The following is an 18,157-nucleotide window of genomic DNA, read 5'->3' on the forward strand; positions in this document are numbered from 1 at the left end:
ATGTTCCAGGAGGATGTGATGTAGATGGTGTCACGGTGGAAATGGCTGGGGGAAGAGGAGAAAGGTTTAAAATCTCTGTCATTAAAAATGTCGTAATTAAAGGGGAAGCCAGAATGGGGATAGGAGATGTCTTCTTAGTTCCTGGAGCAGGTGTCAACTTCTTGGGAAAAGACTTACAAATCCAGCTGGGAATAGAGGTTATGCCAGAAGAAGAAAAGGCTGTGGACAAACTCTTAGAAATAAAGTAGTGGTGTGTACACCTGATGCAGTCCAAAATGTGTTAAAATCAAAAAGGAAAAAAAAAAGGAAAATAAAAAGCTGGGGGAAAAATGGTTAGTAGACTCTAAGATGTAAAAATGTGAAATAATGATAATTTAACACTAGAAGTAAAAAAAAGTTTGAATCCACCTCAATTTTTTTGGCAAACAAAAAGGTACCTTAACACATGATTGTTCAGAAATTGTGCAATACCAAACTGAAGTTCAGGAGGATGTAGCAGAACAAGCCCTCCTAGAGGGGGAAAAGATATATGTTGATGGTTCATCCAAATGCTTATTAGAGAAAAAGAATCCCTGGGCAGCCAGGGTGAGGGTTGTTGAGGCTGTGGGTGTTTGACCGCTCTTGTGCGGGCGGCAGAGTCTCGGGGCTGCGGCAGGGGCTGATCCATGGGGGCGGCCCCGCGTGACAACTTCCAGCGTTTGCCCCCCGGTGGAGGCGGCGCGGGGCGCGGGTTTGTGTGGGCGCCGCTGGGGCTCGGCAGCTGCTTGGTGGTGCCGGGGTCTCGGAGGGCGCGGGGTTGCTGCACACGCTCAGCAGCCCGGCAGCGGCGCTGGGCACGGCTTGCACAGTTTGCTGCTGAGGAGCGCGGCTGCCGCAGGGACGGAGCGGCCCGGGGGTGGCTCCCAGCCTGCTGGGGTCCCAGTGCAGGGCGGCAGCCTCAGCCCCAGTAGGTGGGTGAAGAGAGAGAGAGAAAAGGGGCGAAAGGGCGGTGAGGCACATCCCCAAGGTCCCCACAGGGGCCCTGCTATGAGTGAAGAGAGAGAGAAGAGGGGGTGGCATGAGAATAAGCGATAAGACCAAAGCAGAGATGGCCTTGATCTCTCGCTAATTCTCAAAAGCTCACCAAGTTATTTTTGTTCTCTTAAAGCAAGATTCTTTTTCTCTTTCTTCTTTTTTTGCTGATAGGATGGGGCGGAGGGTTTGTTCTGAGAAGGTGTTAGAAGAATGGATCTGTGAAGGCTGAACAGCTAAATACTGCACAGACGATAAAAGGCAATAGATGTTAAGACTGGCCTGGCTCTCTTTTTTTTTTTTTTTTTGGTTTATGTTTTTGGTTGTTTGGTTTGGTTTGGTTTTCTTTGGTTTTGGGTGGTTTTTTTGTTTAACTAATTGTGGCTCACAAGAAGAGGAATTTGCCTCTGAATTTTCCCTTCAGTGCTGTTAAGGCTTCCTGCCTTAGAAAGAAGGGGAAGCATCCTAAGCATGGCAAGTCCCTTTTTCTCTAGGAGAACTGTCCTTTATGTGATCCCAAGAGCTGAACAACCTAGCGCAGCTCAAGACTCAGCTGGGTACAAGAAGAACAAGCAGCTGTGCCCAAAAAAACTCCAAAAAAACCCAACTTGTTGCTGAACCCAGGAAGTTTTGAAGAATGCTAATGGCAAATCCTGATGTAGAGTTGCCTTTCCTCCAGTCACTGTCCTGTGCTATTGAGAAGTCCTTTTCAGGTACTACTGACAAATGAGGCAGCAATCCAAGCCAAGGGAAAAGAGAGTGGATCCAGGCCAGCAGAATCAAAGGAGCTGTGAAGGAACCTGAGGAGTGGACTAGCACATTTAAACCGGGTGATACCAAATTGGCTCCTAAGTTGGGACTGGGTGGTAACGAACTGCGATGACCCAAATGATCCAAGGAATGTACAAAGAATCACAGCTAATTGAGAAACAAGGCCAGGTTTATATCAGTGGTTTCAAGTGCCATCTGGACAAGTCCTGAGACATGTCAGATATCCAATTTGGGGAGGAATACTTCCACTCCAAACAGGAGCATCAGGACTATTTTGGTGAGAGAATTCTCATGTTCTGGCCTTAGCCTGTGACTTCTACAAAGAGGAGGAGGAATTACAACTTCCATCAGGGCCATACCATATACCCTGTTTGCTTCATCCTAATATCAGATATGCTGGGTTATAATGCTGAGTTAAATGTAAATGTTTAAATTGTGGGAAAAATTGGTATTGCAGTTTCCACAATCGATGCTCATGTTGGAGGAAGTGTCGAGCACCAAATCTATCCCCTATCCAGATAGAACTCAGAACAATTGAAATAATAACTTTGTTTTGTGGATGGGAGTTATTAGTGCCTGTTGAGCAGGAGATACCTGAGGAACAGTGGGAAACGACAATTACAGAGTGTCAAAAATGATTTGCCTGGAAATTAGCAAAAAGGGAGTGACAAAGAGAAGAGGGCAAGACTGGATTGGCCGCTGTACTCGCCACCGAGAAGATCAAATACACCTGCTATGGGCAGCAACCCCATAGGCATGGCAGGTGGGGGTATAAGCCATACCAGACCTCTGTTATTCCTTTTTCTGTCACTCATCTTCTGTCTTTTCCCTTTAGGGATACCAGCAAAATTGTGTCACAAATGCTATCAAAAGCATTACAGGGAAAGAAATCAAAGTTCCTCTTTTATTACACACACCCATGTCAGCAGTCACTGCTATGACCCATCCAAATTAAGTACCTGTAGGCAAAACAGGGGAAAATATTGCATTGCGAGAAACTTAGGAAAAAGTGAGAATATATTGGGAAGTGAATGTCCAAAAGGGGAGAGATGGATTTGTTTCACATTTGCCTTAAAGGTAGAGTCCAAGATTTGGTAAAAGAAGAATCAGTAAACAAAAAGGTAAAACCAGCACAGCAATCTGACTCTGTATCAGCCCCAATTAATAAGCTGAATCATATTATAAGACTCCAAACAGTTGTAGAGATAATAACAAACATAACCAGATGGGGATTAGAATTAATATCAAGTCAACAAAGCCAAACAAAACCCATAATATATCAGAATAGATTGGCTTTAGACTATCTATTGGCCAAAGAAGGGAGTATTTGTGAAAAATTTAATATATCAGGTGTAGATATATTAAAATAGATGACCACAATGAAAAAAAACCCACACACTGATCCAAAATTGGGAACCAATGTTAAAAAAACTAGCTGGTGAGATCATGTATAGAATGGTGGAAGAAATTAGGCTTCTTCCATTTATGTGTTACAGCTGTTTGAATATTTCTTCCTTGTTTGATTCCTTGTTTTATTCAGCTAATTATCAGCGAAGTTCCAAAGCATAAGAAACATTGCTCAAGCTAAATGTTTTATAAAGAATAAGAGGGGAGTTTGTTATAGATGCTGTTCCAGATTGCAATGCAAGATGTTTTCCATGACCATCTGTATGGCAGATTATCTTTGTCAAGCGGGCAGTTTGCCTTATCTCTCTCTTTGAGTGACCACATTCACACCTCCCGGGGAGGGGACATCTGTTGATAACAGACTATTGAATGTCACTGCATGACTGATAAGAACTATAACATCCCATTGGGAGATGCTCCGCCCAGAGGGAGGAGCCAAGCATTGCTACCCAGATATAATCCAGAGGTTTTTGAGACACCAGCACGGGTTTCTCCACTGGATTCCCCAGAGGAACAGCAGCTGCCTCTTCTTCCACTGGATCTTCCGAGGAAGAACACATCCTTCCCTACAGGACCCCCCCTGCTCCAACAGAACCACCCCTGACACTTCAGGAGGGCTGCAGCCACATTTCCAATTGCACTGCTACCACACCTTTACCCACAGGGTGTCAGGCTGGGTTCTGACTCTGTCAGTGTTGTTCTAGTGTACTGCATTCTTTATTTAATCCTTTTATTTTTTTCCTTCCCTATTAAAGAACTGTTATTTCCTGCTCCCATATTTTTGCCTGAGAGCCCCTAAATTTAAAGTTTGTAGCAATCAGGAAGGGTGGGGAGGGTTTACATTCTCCATTTCAGGGGAGACTCCTGCCTTCCTTAGCAGACTCCTGTCTTTCCAAACCAAGGCAGCCACACGTCCCGTGTCTGTGTCACGCCCCTGCGACTGTGCCGGCCACCCAGCACCGGGACTGGTCCCAAAGAGGCCGTGGCAGGGCCTGTGGAAGGCCCCGGTGCCCTTCCTGCTCAGCTGCGGTGGCAGCCATGGGGGCTCATTCTGCTGCCCTGAGCAGGCAGAGAGAGGAGCAGCTGCTTCTTGTCTGGGCTGTTGCTAAAGTTCCTGCTGGGCTGTGTCTTCAACACTTGGGGCAAGGTCTTGCCTGCAAGCTGGGGCAGTTTGGGTGGCGTGGGGGTGTCCCCAGGGCATGTGGAGGTGTGTCCTGGGGCTCTCTGTGACACAGTGCACCATGGTCACCGTGGGATGGAAAGGGACAGAATGTGAGAGTGTGACCCTTTGTGACACATCGTGACAAAGGTGCTGGTGGTGCCACGGCCACGCCACAGTGCTGGGTGCATGCGACGGGACAGGACAGGACAGAGCAGTGCTGTGAGGAGCCCCCACACAGCCAACTCGTTCCTTGCTGACCCGGAGCTTTTCCCGGGCGTTCCCTGTGCAGGTGACCTCGAGGCCAGGCTGCGGGACTCGGTGACGTGGAGCATTTCCCAAGCGTCTGCCATCCCTGCGGCCGGTGCCCTCGAGGACAGACTGCGGGACTTGCAGTCCTATTTCCCTTTTGAGACTTCTCTCTTGCTGCTGCCCTCGAGGACAGACTGCAGGAGTTCCTGTCCTGTAGCCTTCCCGAGGCTCCTCTGTTGCAGGTGCCTTCAAGGCACAGCTGCAGCACTTGCTCATCTTCAGCTCTTCCGAGGCCTCTCTGCTTCAGCAAGCACTCATAACTGCAAAGAGTGACATGGAGCAGAGACCCCCCAGCGTGCCCAAGCTGGCCTGGGTGGAGGAGGAAGAGGCTGGAGCTACCTCAGCACAGCAGCCTGAAGAACTGGAGCAGTTCCAGCTGCTGCAGGAGCGTGAGTGTCAGAGCTGGGCCACAGGGCTGGTGCCTGTAGCCAGCCTGGCCCCATCCCATCCCATCCCATCCCATCCCATCCCATCCCATCCCATCCCATCCCATCCCATCCCATCCCTGTGGACATATCCATGGATAGGACAGAAGCTGGGCTGGAGCACCTGGCAGCCACGCTCCATCCCCCGGGGCATCCCGAGGCTCTCCCTGCCTGGGCAGCGCAGGGCTGGGCTGTGTTCTCTGGCCTCTCCCGCAGCCCCTCAGCTCTGGCTGCGCTCGCTCTTTGCCAGATGCAGCCCAGGACCGGACACAAGAACAGGAAGCCGCCCGTGGCCGCTTGGGCAGAACGGCGCAGGTACCTGCGGCCATCCCCACCTGGGCTGGGCCTGCTGGCACTGCTCAGCCAAGCACCAGGCTTGGAGCGCTCCATGGATTCTCCCTCTCTTGCTGCCCTTCTCCTGCGGACCCTCTGTGAATTCATCACGTGCCTTTGGCAGGAAGAGACCGCCGGTGTGGGCACGGGCGTCTTGGCCAACCTTCCGTTCCTCGATGCCGAGATCGATGCTGCCATGCTGGATTTGCTTGTGGAGAAGGGTGTCTCCAATCCAGTGCAAGTAAGCAGCCTGGGGCAAGGGCTCGATGGCCCCAGCAGTGGTGTGGTGCCTCGAGCTGGCTCTGCCGGGCTCCCTCGGCCTTTGAGGCCCGGCCCAATGCGGTTGGAAGGGAAGCACTTCTCAGGGGGAGTTGCTGCTCTGGCAGCTCTCCAAGTCTCCCCGTGCCCTCTGCAGGTGCCCGCCATGGTGAGGTCCATCCACCAGTGGCTCACGGCCAATGAGGCTGCTGGGCACAGGCTGGACAGGGCCCTTCTGGAGCTGACCGAGGAATACCCCTCTGACGTGCTGATCACCCTCTTGCGCTGGGCCCCATCGTGTGACAGGTAGGGCAGCCCCACGTGCCTTGAGGGCTTCGGGTTCACCGGCCCATCACCCTGTAGAGCCTGTCCCTGCTGACTGCCAGACAGGCGCCGGTTCCAGGATCCACTGGCTCCTCGGTTTTCCAGGGCTGCCATGTCAGCTCCTGAGCCTGGTGCCACGCTCCCTCCCTGCCCCTCGGGGCCTGTACCCACGTGGGCTGGCTGGCCGCTGCCAGCCAGGGGCAGTGGGCAGAGGCAGGGCTGAGGGCCAGCGCGGGGCCCTGCAGCTGCCCAGGCCACGGTGCTGTGGCCGAGCCTGCCCTGACACAGAGCTCTGACCCCACAGAGCTGCCGCCACCATGTGGGGAACCATCATGTCCTCGAGCAGGACTGCGGAGCCGGCGCTGCGGCTACTCCTCGATGTGCTGAGCGCCTGGCCAGTGCACAGCGTGTACACTTCCGATGGGGACAACGCAGGAGTCTTTGCCCTGGCTGTGAGTTTCTGGTGCCGGCCTTTGCCAGCCCCCAGGCCGCCTCTCCAGCAGCCAGCTCTCTGTCCTCCCCCCAGCTGCATCCCCCTGCCTCAGGCACTGGGCTGAATCCTGCCTTAGGGGAGGGGTTCAGGGGCACCAGGCCCGCTGCTCCCCCCGTGTCTCCCCCGGCCTCTCCCCCACATGCTCAGGCCCTGCCATGTGGATGTCTTGGCACTGAGCCTTGTCTCTGGCTGTTTTATTTCTTGCAGGCAACTGTGGCCCTGTGGAGAGTCTTCAATCTGGCCTGGCGCTCGCCTGTGGTGCTGGAGTATTTCTCCAATCTCTTTCTGCGTCTGCTCTTCCAAGCTTACATCTGCATGCAGGATATGCCAGAAGAGGTTGAGACCTTCTGGCAGGGATGCCAGGAGCAACACGGCCTCTCCGCCAACCCCAACAGGTGCTCCGTGCCCGTCCTCCCAGTCTCCCCATCCCTCCCACGCCCCCCAGGCAGGAGCCGGGGCTCCCAGCGTGACCTGGGCTTTGCTCTGCACACAGCTTTGCGCTGCAGACCCTGAAGGCCCTGCTCTGCCAAATGCGCTATGAGCACGTGGTGCTGTCCATGGAACGCAAGCGTGCCTGGGACACGCTGCTCTGTGCCGACACCCACCACTGTGCAGTGCGTCTGCTGGCCAGGTGAGACCTCGTTCTCCCCACCGCCCCTCTCCTTTGTGACTGCAACACCCCACACAGTCCCCGTGCTCATGGGCAGCAGGGCCTTGTCACCAAGGGAGGGATGAGCAGACTGGAAAAGGCCGGCACAGGAGGCTGCCCGGGAACAGCCGCCTCCCAAAGCGCCCTCGGGATGCTCGGGAGCAGACCAGAGCTCTGCGAGTCAGCCCTGGGAGACGTTTGCCCGCCCGGCCCAGGAGCAATGGTGCCTTTTTCTCCCTGCCAGGGAGATGCGCCGTGTCTCCATCATCTGGTGTTGTGGCATGGCATCCTGCCTCTTTGACCTGCTCAGCCAAGGCATTTCAGACTGGGAGCTGCCCGCCCTGGCCTTCCTGGTGGAGGTGAGCCCCATGGCCAGCGCTGCCTGGCTGAGCTGCCTCCCAGCCCTCTGCCCTCTCGTAGCCGCAGCTGCCTGGGATGCTGCCCGTGCCCTGTGCTGCTGCCTTGGCTCGGCCCTGTGCACTTCTGAGCTCCTGCCAGCTGGGCACCTCTGTGCCTGCTCTGTGCCTGCTCTGTGCCTTTCAGGTCCTGGATTGCCTGGACTTGAGCGAATGCGGTAAAAAAGTCCTGGAGATCTTGACAAGGCACCTGCAGAGCGAGTCCAGGCAGATGCGTGGCGTGGCGCTGCGAGGCCTCGTGGTGCTCACCTCGATGGTGAGAAGGAGGCAGCAGCTGAAGCTGTGCTGGCAGCGTGGGGCTGGGGCAAGCAGGGCAGCTGTGCCAGCTGCTCCCAGCTCTCCAGGGTCGCTGTTCAGCTGCCTGAGTGCTTTGGGACAGGCCTTGGGCCTCTGAGCCCTGCAGCAGCAGCAGCAGCAGCAGCAGCAGCGTGGGGTTGCCCGGCCTTGTTTTGCACACAGGATCCAAGCATGTACAGCCTGACTGAAAGCCTTGGGAAGCTACTGTGGGATAGGGATGAAGACATCGTGGAGAAGACCCTCATTGTGCTCAGCCTCCTGCTGCTGCAGAAAGACCTGGCAATAGCCAGCCCCATCGCCCTGCAGCTGGCTGAGGCGCTCTGGCACCTCTTTGACAATGTGAGGCTCTGTGCCCCCAGCCACGGGCACTTGGGTGCTGCCTTGGGCCTGGGCACAGGGAGGCCTGGAGCAGCTGATGTGGAGGGCTTTGGCTTCCTTTTCAACAGGACAACAGCCTTGTGCAGCTGCTCTCCATTCGCCTCTTCCAAGACGTGATCACCTTGGTAGTGGCAAAGGGAGAAAAGGCCCTGAAGAAGCACGTGAGCCAGAGCCTGCTCCCACTCTTCTTCCACTGCCACGATGAGAACGGGCGTGTGGCACAGGTGAGGCCTCCTGGGTGTCCCCATGGAAGGAGCTCAGCTGTCTCCCCAGCCCCTGGCACCTGACGGGCTCCAGCCTCCTCCCGGCCCTGGCACAGAGATGCAGGTCCGGTGCCCTGGGCTGCGGTGCCATCTCTGGGTCTCTGCTGCTCTGCAGGCCTCTCGGGAAACACTGCTTTCTGCAGTAAGCTTCCTGAAGAGGAAGGATCTCAAGCAGCTGCTGCAGACGGATCAGATGTGGAGATTTGCCGAGTGCTTGGTAAGGACAGCCTGGAATGCCCGGCCCAATCCCTGGAGAAGCCGCCTGCCCACGGCGCCCAGTCTGTGGGGCTGGCAGCTGTGGCCCCTGCCCAGTGCCGCAGGCAGGGGCACCAGCCTGCGCCCCACACGCCGCTCCCTTGCCTGGGCCGTGCGGGCTCTTCTCCAGGCTCCTGTGGCCCCAAGGCCGGTGCCGATGGAGGCCCGAGCCAGCCGGGCTCTGCTGCGGGGCGGCACCGCGGCTCGCCGGGCCCTCCGCCCCGTGCCGAGCCCGGCGCCTGCGGCTGCTGGCCGGGCCTCAGGGCTCTGTGGGCAGGGGGAGCAGTGGCGGCCGTAGGCAGCGCCCGGCCCAGAGGCAGGGCCCGCATCAACCCTTTCCCTCCGTGCCCCGCCGCTCTCTGCAGCTGGCAGAGGACAGGAGCCGAGCGGCCGAGCAGCTGCGCCTGGCCCTGCCCTACGTGCGGAGCGCACAGGAGCCCCTGCGAGAGGCGGCCGTCAGGTTCATGGGTGAGCGCCGAGCCCGGCTCCCTCCCCGGCCCGGACCGCCGCAGCTCGGCCCCAGCCCCGCCTGCTGCCCCGGCAGCAGGATCCGGGCGCGGGCATGTGCAGCCCCGGCCGGGCTCGGCATTGCTGCTGCCGCCCTCTGGCAGCCGTGGCCTGGGGCGGCAGCGTGCGCCAGGGGCCCGGGCTGAGCCCTGCCGGGCCAGCAGGGCGTGTGGCCTCGGGGCTGGCAGCGCCCGTGGGCGGCAGCTGTGGCTCTGAAGGCAGGACACGCTCTGTGTTCCCCAGGGATGGCCGGGCGCTTCCTGACAGGGCAGCAGCCGCACTTCCGCATCATCTGCAGGGGTGAGTGCGGCCCGCGGGCTCTCGCCGGGGGCTGCCGCTGGCACCTGCGTTCCCTGGCCCGCCCGCCCACGGCTCCGCTCCCTGCGCGCCCCAAGGTGCCCACAGCACAGACACCTTGCAGGCGCCTGGGGGACATTCCTGGCCAGCAGCTGCCAGCTCGTCCTTCTTGCCTCCTGCTTCCTCCAGGCCGTGCCAGGAGCTGCGTGCTATGCACGAGCCTGGAGGCTCTCCCCAGTTCCCCGCAGATCCAGCCTCTGACTGGGCCTCTGTTTCTCTCTCTGCAGCCCTTCAGGACATGACGGATGACACCAGCCCTGCCATCTCATGCCTGGCGCTTCAAGCTCTGTACATCCTTTTAGCTCTACAGAGCGTTCCCTCCTCCCGACTCCAGAAGATGCGAGACCAACTGCGCCGCCTCTGGCACTCGCGGCCTTTGCTGTGTGGCCGCGGCTGAGTGTCCTGCTGCGGCGCTGTGCAGAACTGCTCCGGGAGGCTGCGTCTGCTGGGGCCACCTGAGCCTGCGGGGAACACCTCTCCTCTGCCAGCACTTCCTTTCCCTTCACCCCCTGGAGGAACATTAAATTGCTGTTGTTGGATAGCCGCCTGTCCAGGAGCTTTCTCTTGGTGCAGTGTCTTCAGGCCAATGGGGAAGAGGGGGAAAAGGCTGCTTGGTCTGTGCAATTTGCCCAAGCGTGCGGTGTGGAAGGGAAAGTGGCGAAACGCCCCTTGGCCTTTGGTTGTTCCTGCAGGAATGCTTTTGTTCCTGCATCAAGTCTTCTGGAGCTGGGGGAGCAAGTGTGTTCCGTGTCCATGGAAGAGCAGAAATCGGCAGGATGTGTCTGCTTCCAGCACTTGTCTTGGCTCTTCCTTCGCAGTGCTGGCAGCATCATCAGAGACACACCACAGGTTCTCTCATGCCAGGGTCATCCCAATCTTCTGCACTTGCCCAGGTTCCTCCCAGGTTCACCAGGGAAAATGGCTGCTCGTGCCAGTCCATTCCCTTGCCCAGAAGGCACCTGCTTGTGTTTGGACACGAGCTGCTGGCCACAGCCAGACAGGCAGCACCTGGATGTCATGATCCGTCCTTACGAACGGGTGTCATGATGGTTCATGGGTTTGATCTCAGGGTGCAAAAAACTGACACAGCACTGGGGATTTGCAGTAATAATCAAAACAAATATACCTTTATTGAATGACCACAGCAAAATGCAATAGAGGGATTAAGAGAGAGAAAAAGATGGAGAAAGAGAGAGAAAGAGGGGGATAGAGCTACCAAACGTAGAGACGAATTCCTTTGGTCCAGTCCAGTTGAGGATCTGCCTGTTACGTCGGGGAGATCTCAGAGTCACAGTTCATCTGGACCCCAATTATACTCTTTTTCGATGGGGGAAGGGGGATGGATTTTTGTCACGGTTTGATGCTGGCACAATCCCAGTGCCCCCATGAAAATACCTTCTCCCTGGTGTCTACTGTGAGATGTGACCAGGAATAGAGCAAAGCAGGCTCCAGCTTAGGAATAGAAGGAAAAAAATTTTTATAAACTTAGAATATATAAAAAGAAACACACAGAACTCAGGATGAAAACCTTCCAAACATTCCTCCTCCCCCCAGCCAAGTTCCCAATACATCACAGTAAGGCAAAACCTTGGACTCTCAATTCAGTAACCACCCCTCAGATCACCAACTCTCAGTCCATCGCCACCCCTCAGATAATCAATTCTCAGTTTATCAAGAGGAGAGGAGTCCGTCTTGTACCATAGGCTTCCCCAGGAAACACAGTTGAAACCTCTTGTGTTTCCATGTCACACATGGCACTGCCCAGAGAACATTTGCCATCGTGACATCTTTCTTCCATGTCCAGTGCTCTCACCACTGTACATGGACCAAAGCTGCTTCTGGGGTTCCCCTTTTAAGGATGCTTTGCCCAGTTCCAAAAAAGCACAGTCTCTCACTTTTGGGACACCTGTCCCCTCCAAATTCACCCCCTGGGGCCGAGGGGTCTCAAGAACAGAGATCTTCTTCTTCACTGAAGATCGAGGGCACCACCACCCTCCTCACCTGCCTCTGTTCACGCTGCTCCTTCACATAACATCACTGCACTCTCTTGGCTCTGAGCCATTGCTCCCCCTAAATGCAGTCTCTGTGTCACAGGAAAAATGGTTCTGTCCATGGCAATACAAGAAAAGTCCAGCCAAAGGCCACTCCATCACCTCCGCCCACCCAATATTCTTCTCAACTTCTCTCGTGGCCCCTTTCCTCCCATTTCATCTGTATCTCTCCTCATTTAACTCCAGGAGGATCAGCATTTGCAAGGTTTCCATCATCCAAGAAAATGGTTAAAAATCTCAGGCTCTGCCTGTCCAGACCTCCCACGCTGGCCCTGCCCGGCACCTTCTCGCCACACCCCCTCCTTCTCCTTCTCGCCGGCCGTGCTATCCAATTTCAAGGTGGCACAAACACAGGCACAGACACAGACACCGGCTCTCTCTCTCTCTCTCTCTCTCTCTCTCTGGGGCTGCTGCCCGATCCCTCTCGGTGCTCCTCCACCCTCCCATCCTGCAGGGGCCTTCACCTCCCCTTTCTGTCCAAGGCCCGGCTCACCTCACCCGGCCGCATGGCTTCCCCTCCCGCAGCCAGCCCGCAGCCGGGCAGGGCAGCTCTGAACCTTTCACCAACCGGAACCAAGAGAGCTTCCCCTGGGCATTCTCTGCTTTTAACCCCCGTGTTCTCAGAGGCATATCCATGTCCTCAGTGGCCATACCAGGTGCCAATATTCAAATCTGAGCACCTATTGGTTTGACCACTGCATCCCAAAAAAACTCACTTCCTCTCAAACCAGGACAGGGAGGAGAAATGTTTTGGAAGGTTTTCATTCTGCGTTCTATGTGTATCTTTTATATATTGTAGGTTAATATTTTTTTTTTCTTTTATTCCTAAGCTGGAGCCTGCTTTGCTGTATTTCTGGTCACATCTCACAGCAGACACTGGGGACAATGTATTTTCATGGGGGCACAGGCATTGTGCCAGCATCAAACCATGACACCTGCTCCCCTTCAGAAACACAACTTTATTAACAAGGGGTCAAGACAATTATTAACTATTATTAAAATTTCAAAAAGACATAAATTTAAATTTAAAAAACATTGCATTATATTTTAATAAGTTGTATAAATTTTAAAATAATACTGAATTGTTTTTTAATATTATTTAGAGATTCTTAACAAGGGCTGAGCTCCCCCTTGACGCTCACTGCGGGATGTGGGGAGGGGGCGATGATGACGGAGCCGGGGGGGGCTGCAGCTCCAGGGGGGCAGGGAAACCACGGGGTTCTGGTGCTGCTGCTCCTCCTCCTCCTCCTCCCTCCGGGCCCAGCCCCCACCCTTTGTCCCCCTCCCTTTGCCCAAATCCGTCCCATCGCCGACCCCCAAACCCCTCCCTATCGCCCCCCAATAAACGGCCCCGGGGCCAACTGGGAAGCTTTATTGGGAGCACTGGGAGCAGGCACTGGGCGGGGGCAGAGCGCCAGCGGGGCTGGGGGGACACGGGACCCCCCCCAAAATCAGCGGAGCGGGGACGGAGCGGGGGGTCCCGGCCGGGCCCGAGCCCACGGGGAGGGGCTGCGGCCGCCGCCGGCTCAGGAGCTCTGTGGGCAGAGAAAAGGGGGTGACACCGGGCTGGGGGCCCCGGCGGGAGCGCACACGCTCCGCCACGGCCGGGACGCCACCCCCGGCACCTGCCCTGACCTTCTTGCGCACGTAGAAGCCGAGCCCCAGCGCCAGGAAGACGAAGCCCAAGACGAAGCCCCCGATGCCCGTCAGCATCTTGCTGCGGGCGGCGTCCGGCGGCATCTCTGGGGGGCGGCAGGGCTCAGCACTCCCAAAACCCCTCAGGGACACCCCGAGCCCCTCCCAGTGCCCTCCCTGTGGCCCCCAGCCCAGCCAGGAGCCCCTGAAACCTCCCCCTGATCCCTTTTTGTCCTGGCCAGGAGCCACCAAAGCCCCTCCCGTCCCTCTGAGGATCCCACAGCCCCCTCCCAGTTGCCCCCAGCGCCCCAGGAGCCCCAAAGCCTCTCGCAGTCCCTTGGCAGCCCCAGCAGGACTCAGCCAGAGCCCTCCCAGTCTGTGCCCAGCACAACCGAGCTCATGGCGAGCCCCGCTTTGCCATGGCCGATCTCCTTCCAGCGCCTCCGGGCTCACTGCGATCCCTCCCAGTCACACCCAGCGCCCCCAAACTCCCTCCCAGTCACACCCAGCACCCCCAAACTCCCTCCCAGTCACACCCAGAACCCCCAAACTCCCTCCCAGTCACACCCAGCACTCCCAAACTCCCTCCCAGTGCCCACCAGGACCCCCCAACCCCATCCCACCCTCCCCAGCATCCCCCAAACCCCTTCCCAGCCCTTGCCCAGCCCCTAGTCCCTCTCCCAGTTCTAGCCCGGCTCTCTCCAGCTCCCTCCCAGTGGCTCCCAGCACAGCCCAGTGGCTCTGCCAGCGCCCCCAGGGGCTCCCCCGTACCCCAGTGCCGGCTCAGGGGCTGCTCCAGGCTGACGTGCTCCACCTGGCAGCTGTAGGTGAGCCCTCGCCGGGGCGGGGTTTCCAGCAGCACCAGCAGCTGGTAGGTCCAGTCCCCGTTGGGGACCACGTCGGTGGCCACCACGTGCTCCGAGAGCTCCTGCTGGCCCTGGAACCACCTCACCTGGATGGCAGCAGGGTAGAAATCACGGAGCAGCGAGAGAGAAAGAGAGAGAGAGAGAGAGAGAGAGAGAGAGAGGGGGGGGGGGGGACACTGGGATCAGCTGGGGGGCACTGGGAGAGAGAGAGAGGGGAGGGCTGGGGTGGGCTGGAGAGGGACTGGGAGTGACTGGGAATAGGCTGGGAATGGATTGGGAGGGCCTGGAGATGGACTGGGAGGGACTGGGAACGGCCTGAGAATGGACTGGGATGGACTGGGAGGGACAGGGGTGACACTGAGATAGGTGGGAGGGGATGGACGGGCACTGGGAGAGAGAATGGAGGTCTGGGAGTGAACTGGGACTGAGCTTGGAATGGACTGGCAATTGACTTGGAGGAGCTGGATGGGACTGTGAAAGACCGGGAGAGGCTGAGAGGTAATGGGAGGGATTTTGGTGGCACTGGGAGGAACTGGTAATGAAGTGCGCGGCACTGGGAGGCCGAGTCAGCGCAGGGCACTCGGCGCTGCGGGTCTGCCTGGCAACCCATGAGTCACCAGAGAGACGCGACCTGATTGGCTGAAAAGCGTCACCGTTACGCGTCGCTGAAATGGACGCGCGTGGGGACACTGGAAGGGACTGGGATGGACTGGGAGGGACAGGAGGACCTGAGATGGGCCCAAGGAGGGCTGAGGGATCCAGGGGCGATTCCCAGGGAGGTTTCTGAGGCTCCAGGGTCATTGGCAGGGCAGGGCGCCAGGGGACGCCCTGCCCCGCGATCACCTCTCTGCTCCACGGTGGTGAACTTGGCATAAATATCGTAGTTGTGCCGACAGAGCCAGTCCACCGCAGTCCGTGTTTTCTGCATCCATTCCGGATCGCTGTTTCTGTCCCTGGCCCACCTCTCCCCATAGTGGGTGAACCCCACGTACACCCCGACGTCGCTGTCGAATATCAGGAACTGATCCCGGTTGTAGATGTATCTCGCAACGAACCTCACCTTTTCGGTGCCGTTAATGAACTGACATTCGTACTTATGCATGTGCTGGAACACCCCTGTGAGTTCAGGACACAGCTAAGGGCTTGCCTCCCCATTCCCCCCAGCAGCACCCCAGAGCTCCGGGGGCCACCCCGGATCCCCACTCCGCACCCCCTGTGCCCCACGGCCGCCATGGGACTCTCCTGTCCGCGCTGCCGCTTCCTCTTTGCCGCCCTTCCTCCATTTCCCCTTTCACGTCCTCTCCCCTCCCACCTCCGGCCGCTCCCAAATCACTTTTGGGGTCCCATTTCCCCATTTTCCCACAAATCCCCCAATCCACAACCCCTCGGGCTCAGTTTTGGGGTTCCCCCTCCCCTTTTCCCCACTTTCCCACCTTCAGCCACCCGTCCCTCCCCTCCCCCCACCCCTCAGCCCCTCCCGCTCTCCCTTTGGGGGGTCCCCTCCTCCTCCCCCTCCATTCCGGGCTCCCCCCTTCGCCCCCTTTTCCCCCTTCTCTCCCCCTGTCCCAGCGCGTCCCGACCCCGCTCACCCGAGAGCTCCGCGCCCGCAGCCGGGGGGGCTCCCAGCACCACCAGTGCCACCAGTAGGGCCCCAGCTGCCGCCCCTCGCCCCATGGCCGGGGCCGGGCAGGGAGCAGCAGCCCCAAAGCAGCCGCGCTGCGCTGGCAGCACCAGTCCGGAGCAGGGCGGGCTCGGCAGCGCCGCGCGCTCTCATTGGCTGCCGCCACTTTTGGGCAGCGATCGGCCGCGGGCTTTGCCCGGCAACCGATGACGCAATACAACACCCCGAGATCTCATTGGCTGCGCCGCCTCCTGCCTGCGCTGCCATTGGCTGAGGCCTTTCCGGGCCGCTGCAGCCCCGGGCTGGGGGTTTTTTGGGGAGGGGGAACCTTGGGGCGCTGGGCAGGTGGGAGCTCAGGTGAGCCCAGCAATGCGTGCCCAGGGGCGCGGGATCTCAGCGGTGCCCGTGCCGAGCGGTGACGCTGGCCCGATGCCAGGCACCCCCAGAGCCGCTCTGTCCCTGCCCCCGCAGCCGCACAGGGACAGAAAATGGAACCGAGGGTTCCTGGCTGGGGACAAGGACCGGGAGAGATCCCTCAGCAAATCCCGCACGGGCACAACAGACCCGGCCTGGGCACACGGAGGGAATTTATTACCAACCAAATCACAGCAGCACAAGGAGAAGGGAAAGAAATCTCTCCAACATCTTCCCCCCACCCAACGGGGATCACCCAGAACAGGGGTCACCAGGGCTCTGCCCAACGGGGGTCACTGGGGATCATCCAGCGCAGATCCTCCCATGGGCGATGGAGCTGCAGCAGCGCACGAAGCTCTTCCCACACTCGGGACACTCACAGGGCCTCTCCCTGGTGTGGAAGTGCTGGTGAGTGATGATCTCTGAATCCCACCTGAAGCTCCTCTGACATTCCAAACACTCCTAGGGCCATTCCCCAGTGTGGATCTTGTGGTGCTTGCTCAGGTCGGAGGTCCCACTGAAGCTCTTCCCACATTCCTCACACTCCCAGGGCCTCTCCCCAGGGTGGATGTTCAGGTGTTCCATCAGGGTGGAGCTGTAGCTGAAACCCTTCCCACATTCCAAGCATTTGTGGGGCTTCTCCCTGCCATGAGGCTTCTCCACCAGCTCTGAGCTCTGCCTGGATCTCCGGCCGCCTTCCTGGCTCAGGGGGGCTCTTTCCTCCTCACACCTCCCTGGGCTGGGTTTGCAGCCCCTCCTCGTGAGGGATCCTTGGGCCTTTTCCTCCTCCTCCATCTGGCCACAGCTTGGGAATGACAGACCCTGGTTGGGGGAAACAAAGGTGGGAGTGCCTTGGAGTAGAGGCTCCTCCTGGCCAGGTCCATCTCTAGAAGTCAGCAGGAGTCTTGTGTCCATGAAAATCCCCACAATGTCAAGATTCAGCCCCAAAAAACTCTCCCAGCAGTTCCCTATTGCTGATCTCTCCACTTTGGGGGTTCCAGAGGTTTCCTTTCCTTAGGATCATGGGGGTCCAACGGTTCCAGGGCTTCTCCATTCTCTGGCGTCCTGCTCAGGGATGATCCAGGGCCTTTTGGGGGTACATGGGGGCCCTTCTCCCCTGATGCTCTACTTTGAGATCCCAGGGATCCCAGGGGTCCCTCCTCTCCAGGCTCCCCCCCTTTCCAGTCTGCCGGGGTCCCCCAGCTCTGGGATCGCCCCTCTCTGCTCTCCCCACTCTGGGGGTCCCAGGGGTTCCCCTCCTCTGCTCTCCCGGCGGTCCCCAGGACCAATGTCCTCCCCTGCCCATACTGGGCAATGGCCACGTGGGCCCCCAAAGATCCCCCCCAAGGGGCTCAGCTTTGGGGTCCTGCAAGATCCAAACCTACACACACAGAGAAAAAAAAACCTCCCAGAGACACCAGATGATATTTGGGGTCAATTCCACAATCTACAAGTTCCAAATACCCCCCAATAAAAAACCCTCTCAGGGACTCCTGGATAGATTTGGGACGAGCTCCCCCTCCCCACTGAGCTGCAAGACGAGCTGGGGGCGATGGTCCCGTGGCTGCGGCCACAGGGGGCACTGGAACCTCCTGTTCCTCCTGTTCCTGCTCCTGCTCCTCCTCTTCCTGCTCCTCCTTTTCCTCTCTCCCTCCTCCTCGTCCTCCTTCCTAATCCCACCTCCTCCCCAGTTCCTGCCTTCTGTGTATTTAGAGTGGAGACCCTTGCTTGTTTTTAGAACTAGAACAAAGATCCCAGATGGAGCAAGGCTTGCTGCTTTTAGTCAGAACTATCAGTGACTAAAGGTCACGTTTCCTTTGCTTTGGTCCTGTCCTTGTTCTCCTCAGTGTTCAGGCTGGGCTATGGGGTGTCCTTGTTTGCTGCATTTTCCGAGTTCCTCTTGCATCCTTTGGCCCATGGGCTGTGCCCTGGGAGGGTTCTTTGTGCTCCTTTGT

At 57.8% G+C, this 18,157-nt stretch overlaps 2 protein-coding genes and 1 pseudogene across 3 annotated transcripts; 2 read left to right on the forward strand and 1 right to left on the reverse strand.

Annotated features, from left to right (window-relative positions):
* The first annotated feature begins 4,625 nt into the window (after nucleotides 1-4,625).
* Nucleotides 4,626-6,126, forward strand: LOC143695894 (uncharacterized). The gene is made up of 4 exons (XM_077191098.1): nucleotides 4,626-5,049; nucleotides 5,336-5,400; nucleotides 5,543-5,659; nucleotides 6,040-6,126. Exons 1-4 carry the CDS (start codon nucleotides 4,935-4,937, stop codon nucleotides 6,124-6,126), a joined length of 384 nt encoding a protein of 127 aa, XP_077047213.1. The 5' UTR covers nucleotides 4,626-4,934.
* Nucleotides 6,127-7,407: 1,281 nt separating this feature from the next.
* Nucleotides 7,408-9,972, forward strand: LOC143695932 (maestro heat-like repeat-containing protein family member 7). Its single transcript, XM_077191165.1, has 7 exons — nucleotides 7,408-7,501; nucleotides 7,686-7,814; nucleotides 8,018-8,194; nucleotides 8,302-8,457; nucleotides 8,612-8,713; nucleotides 9,117-9,219; nucleotides 9,502-9,972. Exons 1-7 carry the CDS (start codon nucleotides 7,424-7,426, stop codon nucleotides 9,855-9,857), a joined length of 1,101 nt encoding a protein of 366 aa, XP_077047280.1. The 5' UTR covers nucleotides 7,408-7,423; the 3' UTR covers nucleotides 9,858-9,972.
* A 3,050-nt stretch (nucleotides 9,973-13,022) lies between these two features.
* On the reverse strand, nucleotides 13,023-15,890 carry LOC129132047 (class II histocompatibility antigen, B-L beta chain-like; annotated as a pseudogene). The gene is made up of 5 exons (XR_013185427.1): nucleotides 15,757-15,890; nucleotides 15,011-15,283; nucleotides 14,073-14,387; nucleotides 13,302-13,408; nucleotides 13,023-13,201 (listed from the first exon to the last, which is right to left on the reverse strand). The product of XR_013185427.1 is annotated as a class II histocompatibility antigen, B-L beta chain-like (transcript).
* Nucleotides 15,891-18,157: the final 2,267 nt, after the last annotated feature.

This window comes from Agelaius phoeniceus, chromosome 27, assembly GCF_051311805.1.
Source record: "Agelaius phoeniceus isolate bAgePho1 chromosome 27, bAgePho1.hap1, whole genome shotgun sequence".
Classification (NCBI taxonomy): domain Eukaryota; kingdom Metazoa; phylum Chordata; class Aves; order Passeriformes; family Icteridae; genus Agelaius; species Agelaius phoeniceus.

Excerpts from the sequence above, each read along its gene's own strand:
- LOC143695894 (XM_077191098.1), top strand. The coding sequence starts at position 4,935 with ATGGAGCAGAGACCCCCCAGCGTGCCCAAGCTGGCCTGGGTGGAGGAG. Across the intron at positions 5,401-5,542 it reads GCTTGGGCAGAACGGCGCAG|GAAGAGACCGCCGGTGTGGG; the intron begins GTACCTGCGGCC and ends TGCCTTTGGCAG. Across the intron at positions 5,660-6,039 it reads GTGTCTCCAATCCAGTGCAA|AGCCTGTCCCTGCTGACTGC; the intron begins GTAAGCAGCCTG and ends ATCACCCTGTAG.
- LOC143695932 (XM_077191165.1), top strand. The coding sequence starts at position 7,424 with ATGGCATCCTGCCTCTTTGACCTGCTCAGCCAAGGCATTTCAGACTGG. Across the intron at positions 7,815-8,017 it reads TCGTGGTGCTCACCTCGATG|GATCCAAGCATGTACAGCCT; the intron begins GTGAGAAGGAGG and ends TTTTGCACACAG. Across the intron at positions 8,195-8,301 it reads TCTGGCACCTCTTTGACAAT|GACAACAGCCTTGTGCAGCT; the intron begins GTGAGGCTCTGT and ends CCTTTTCAACAG.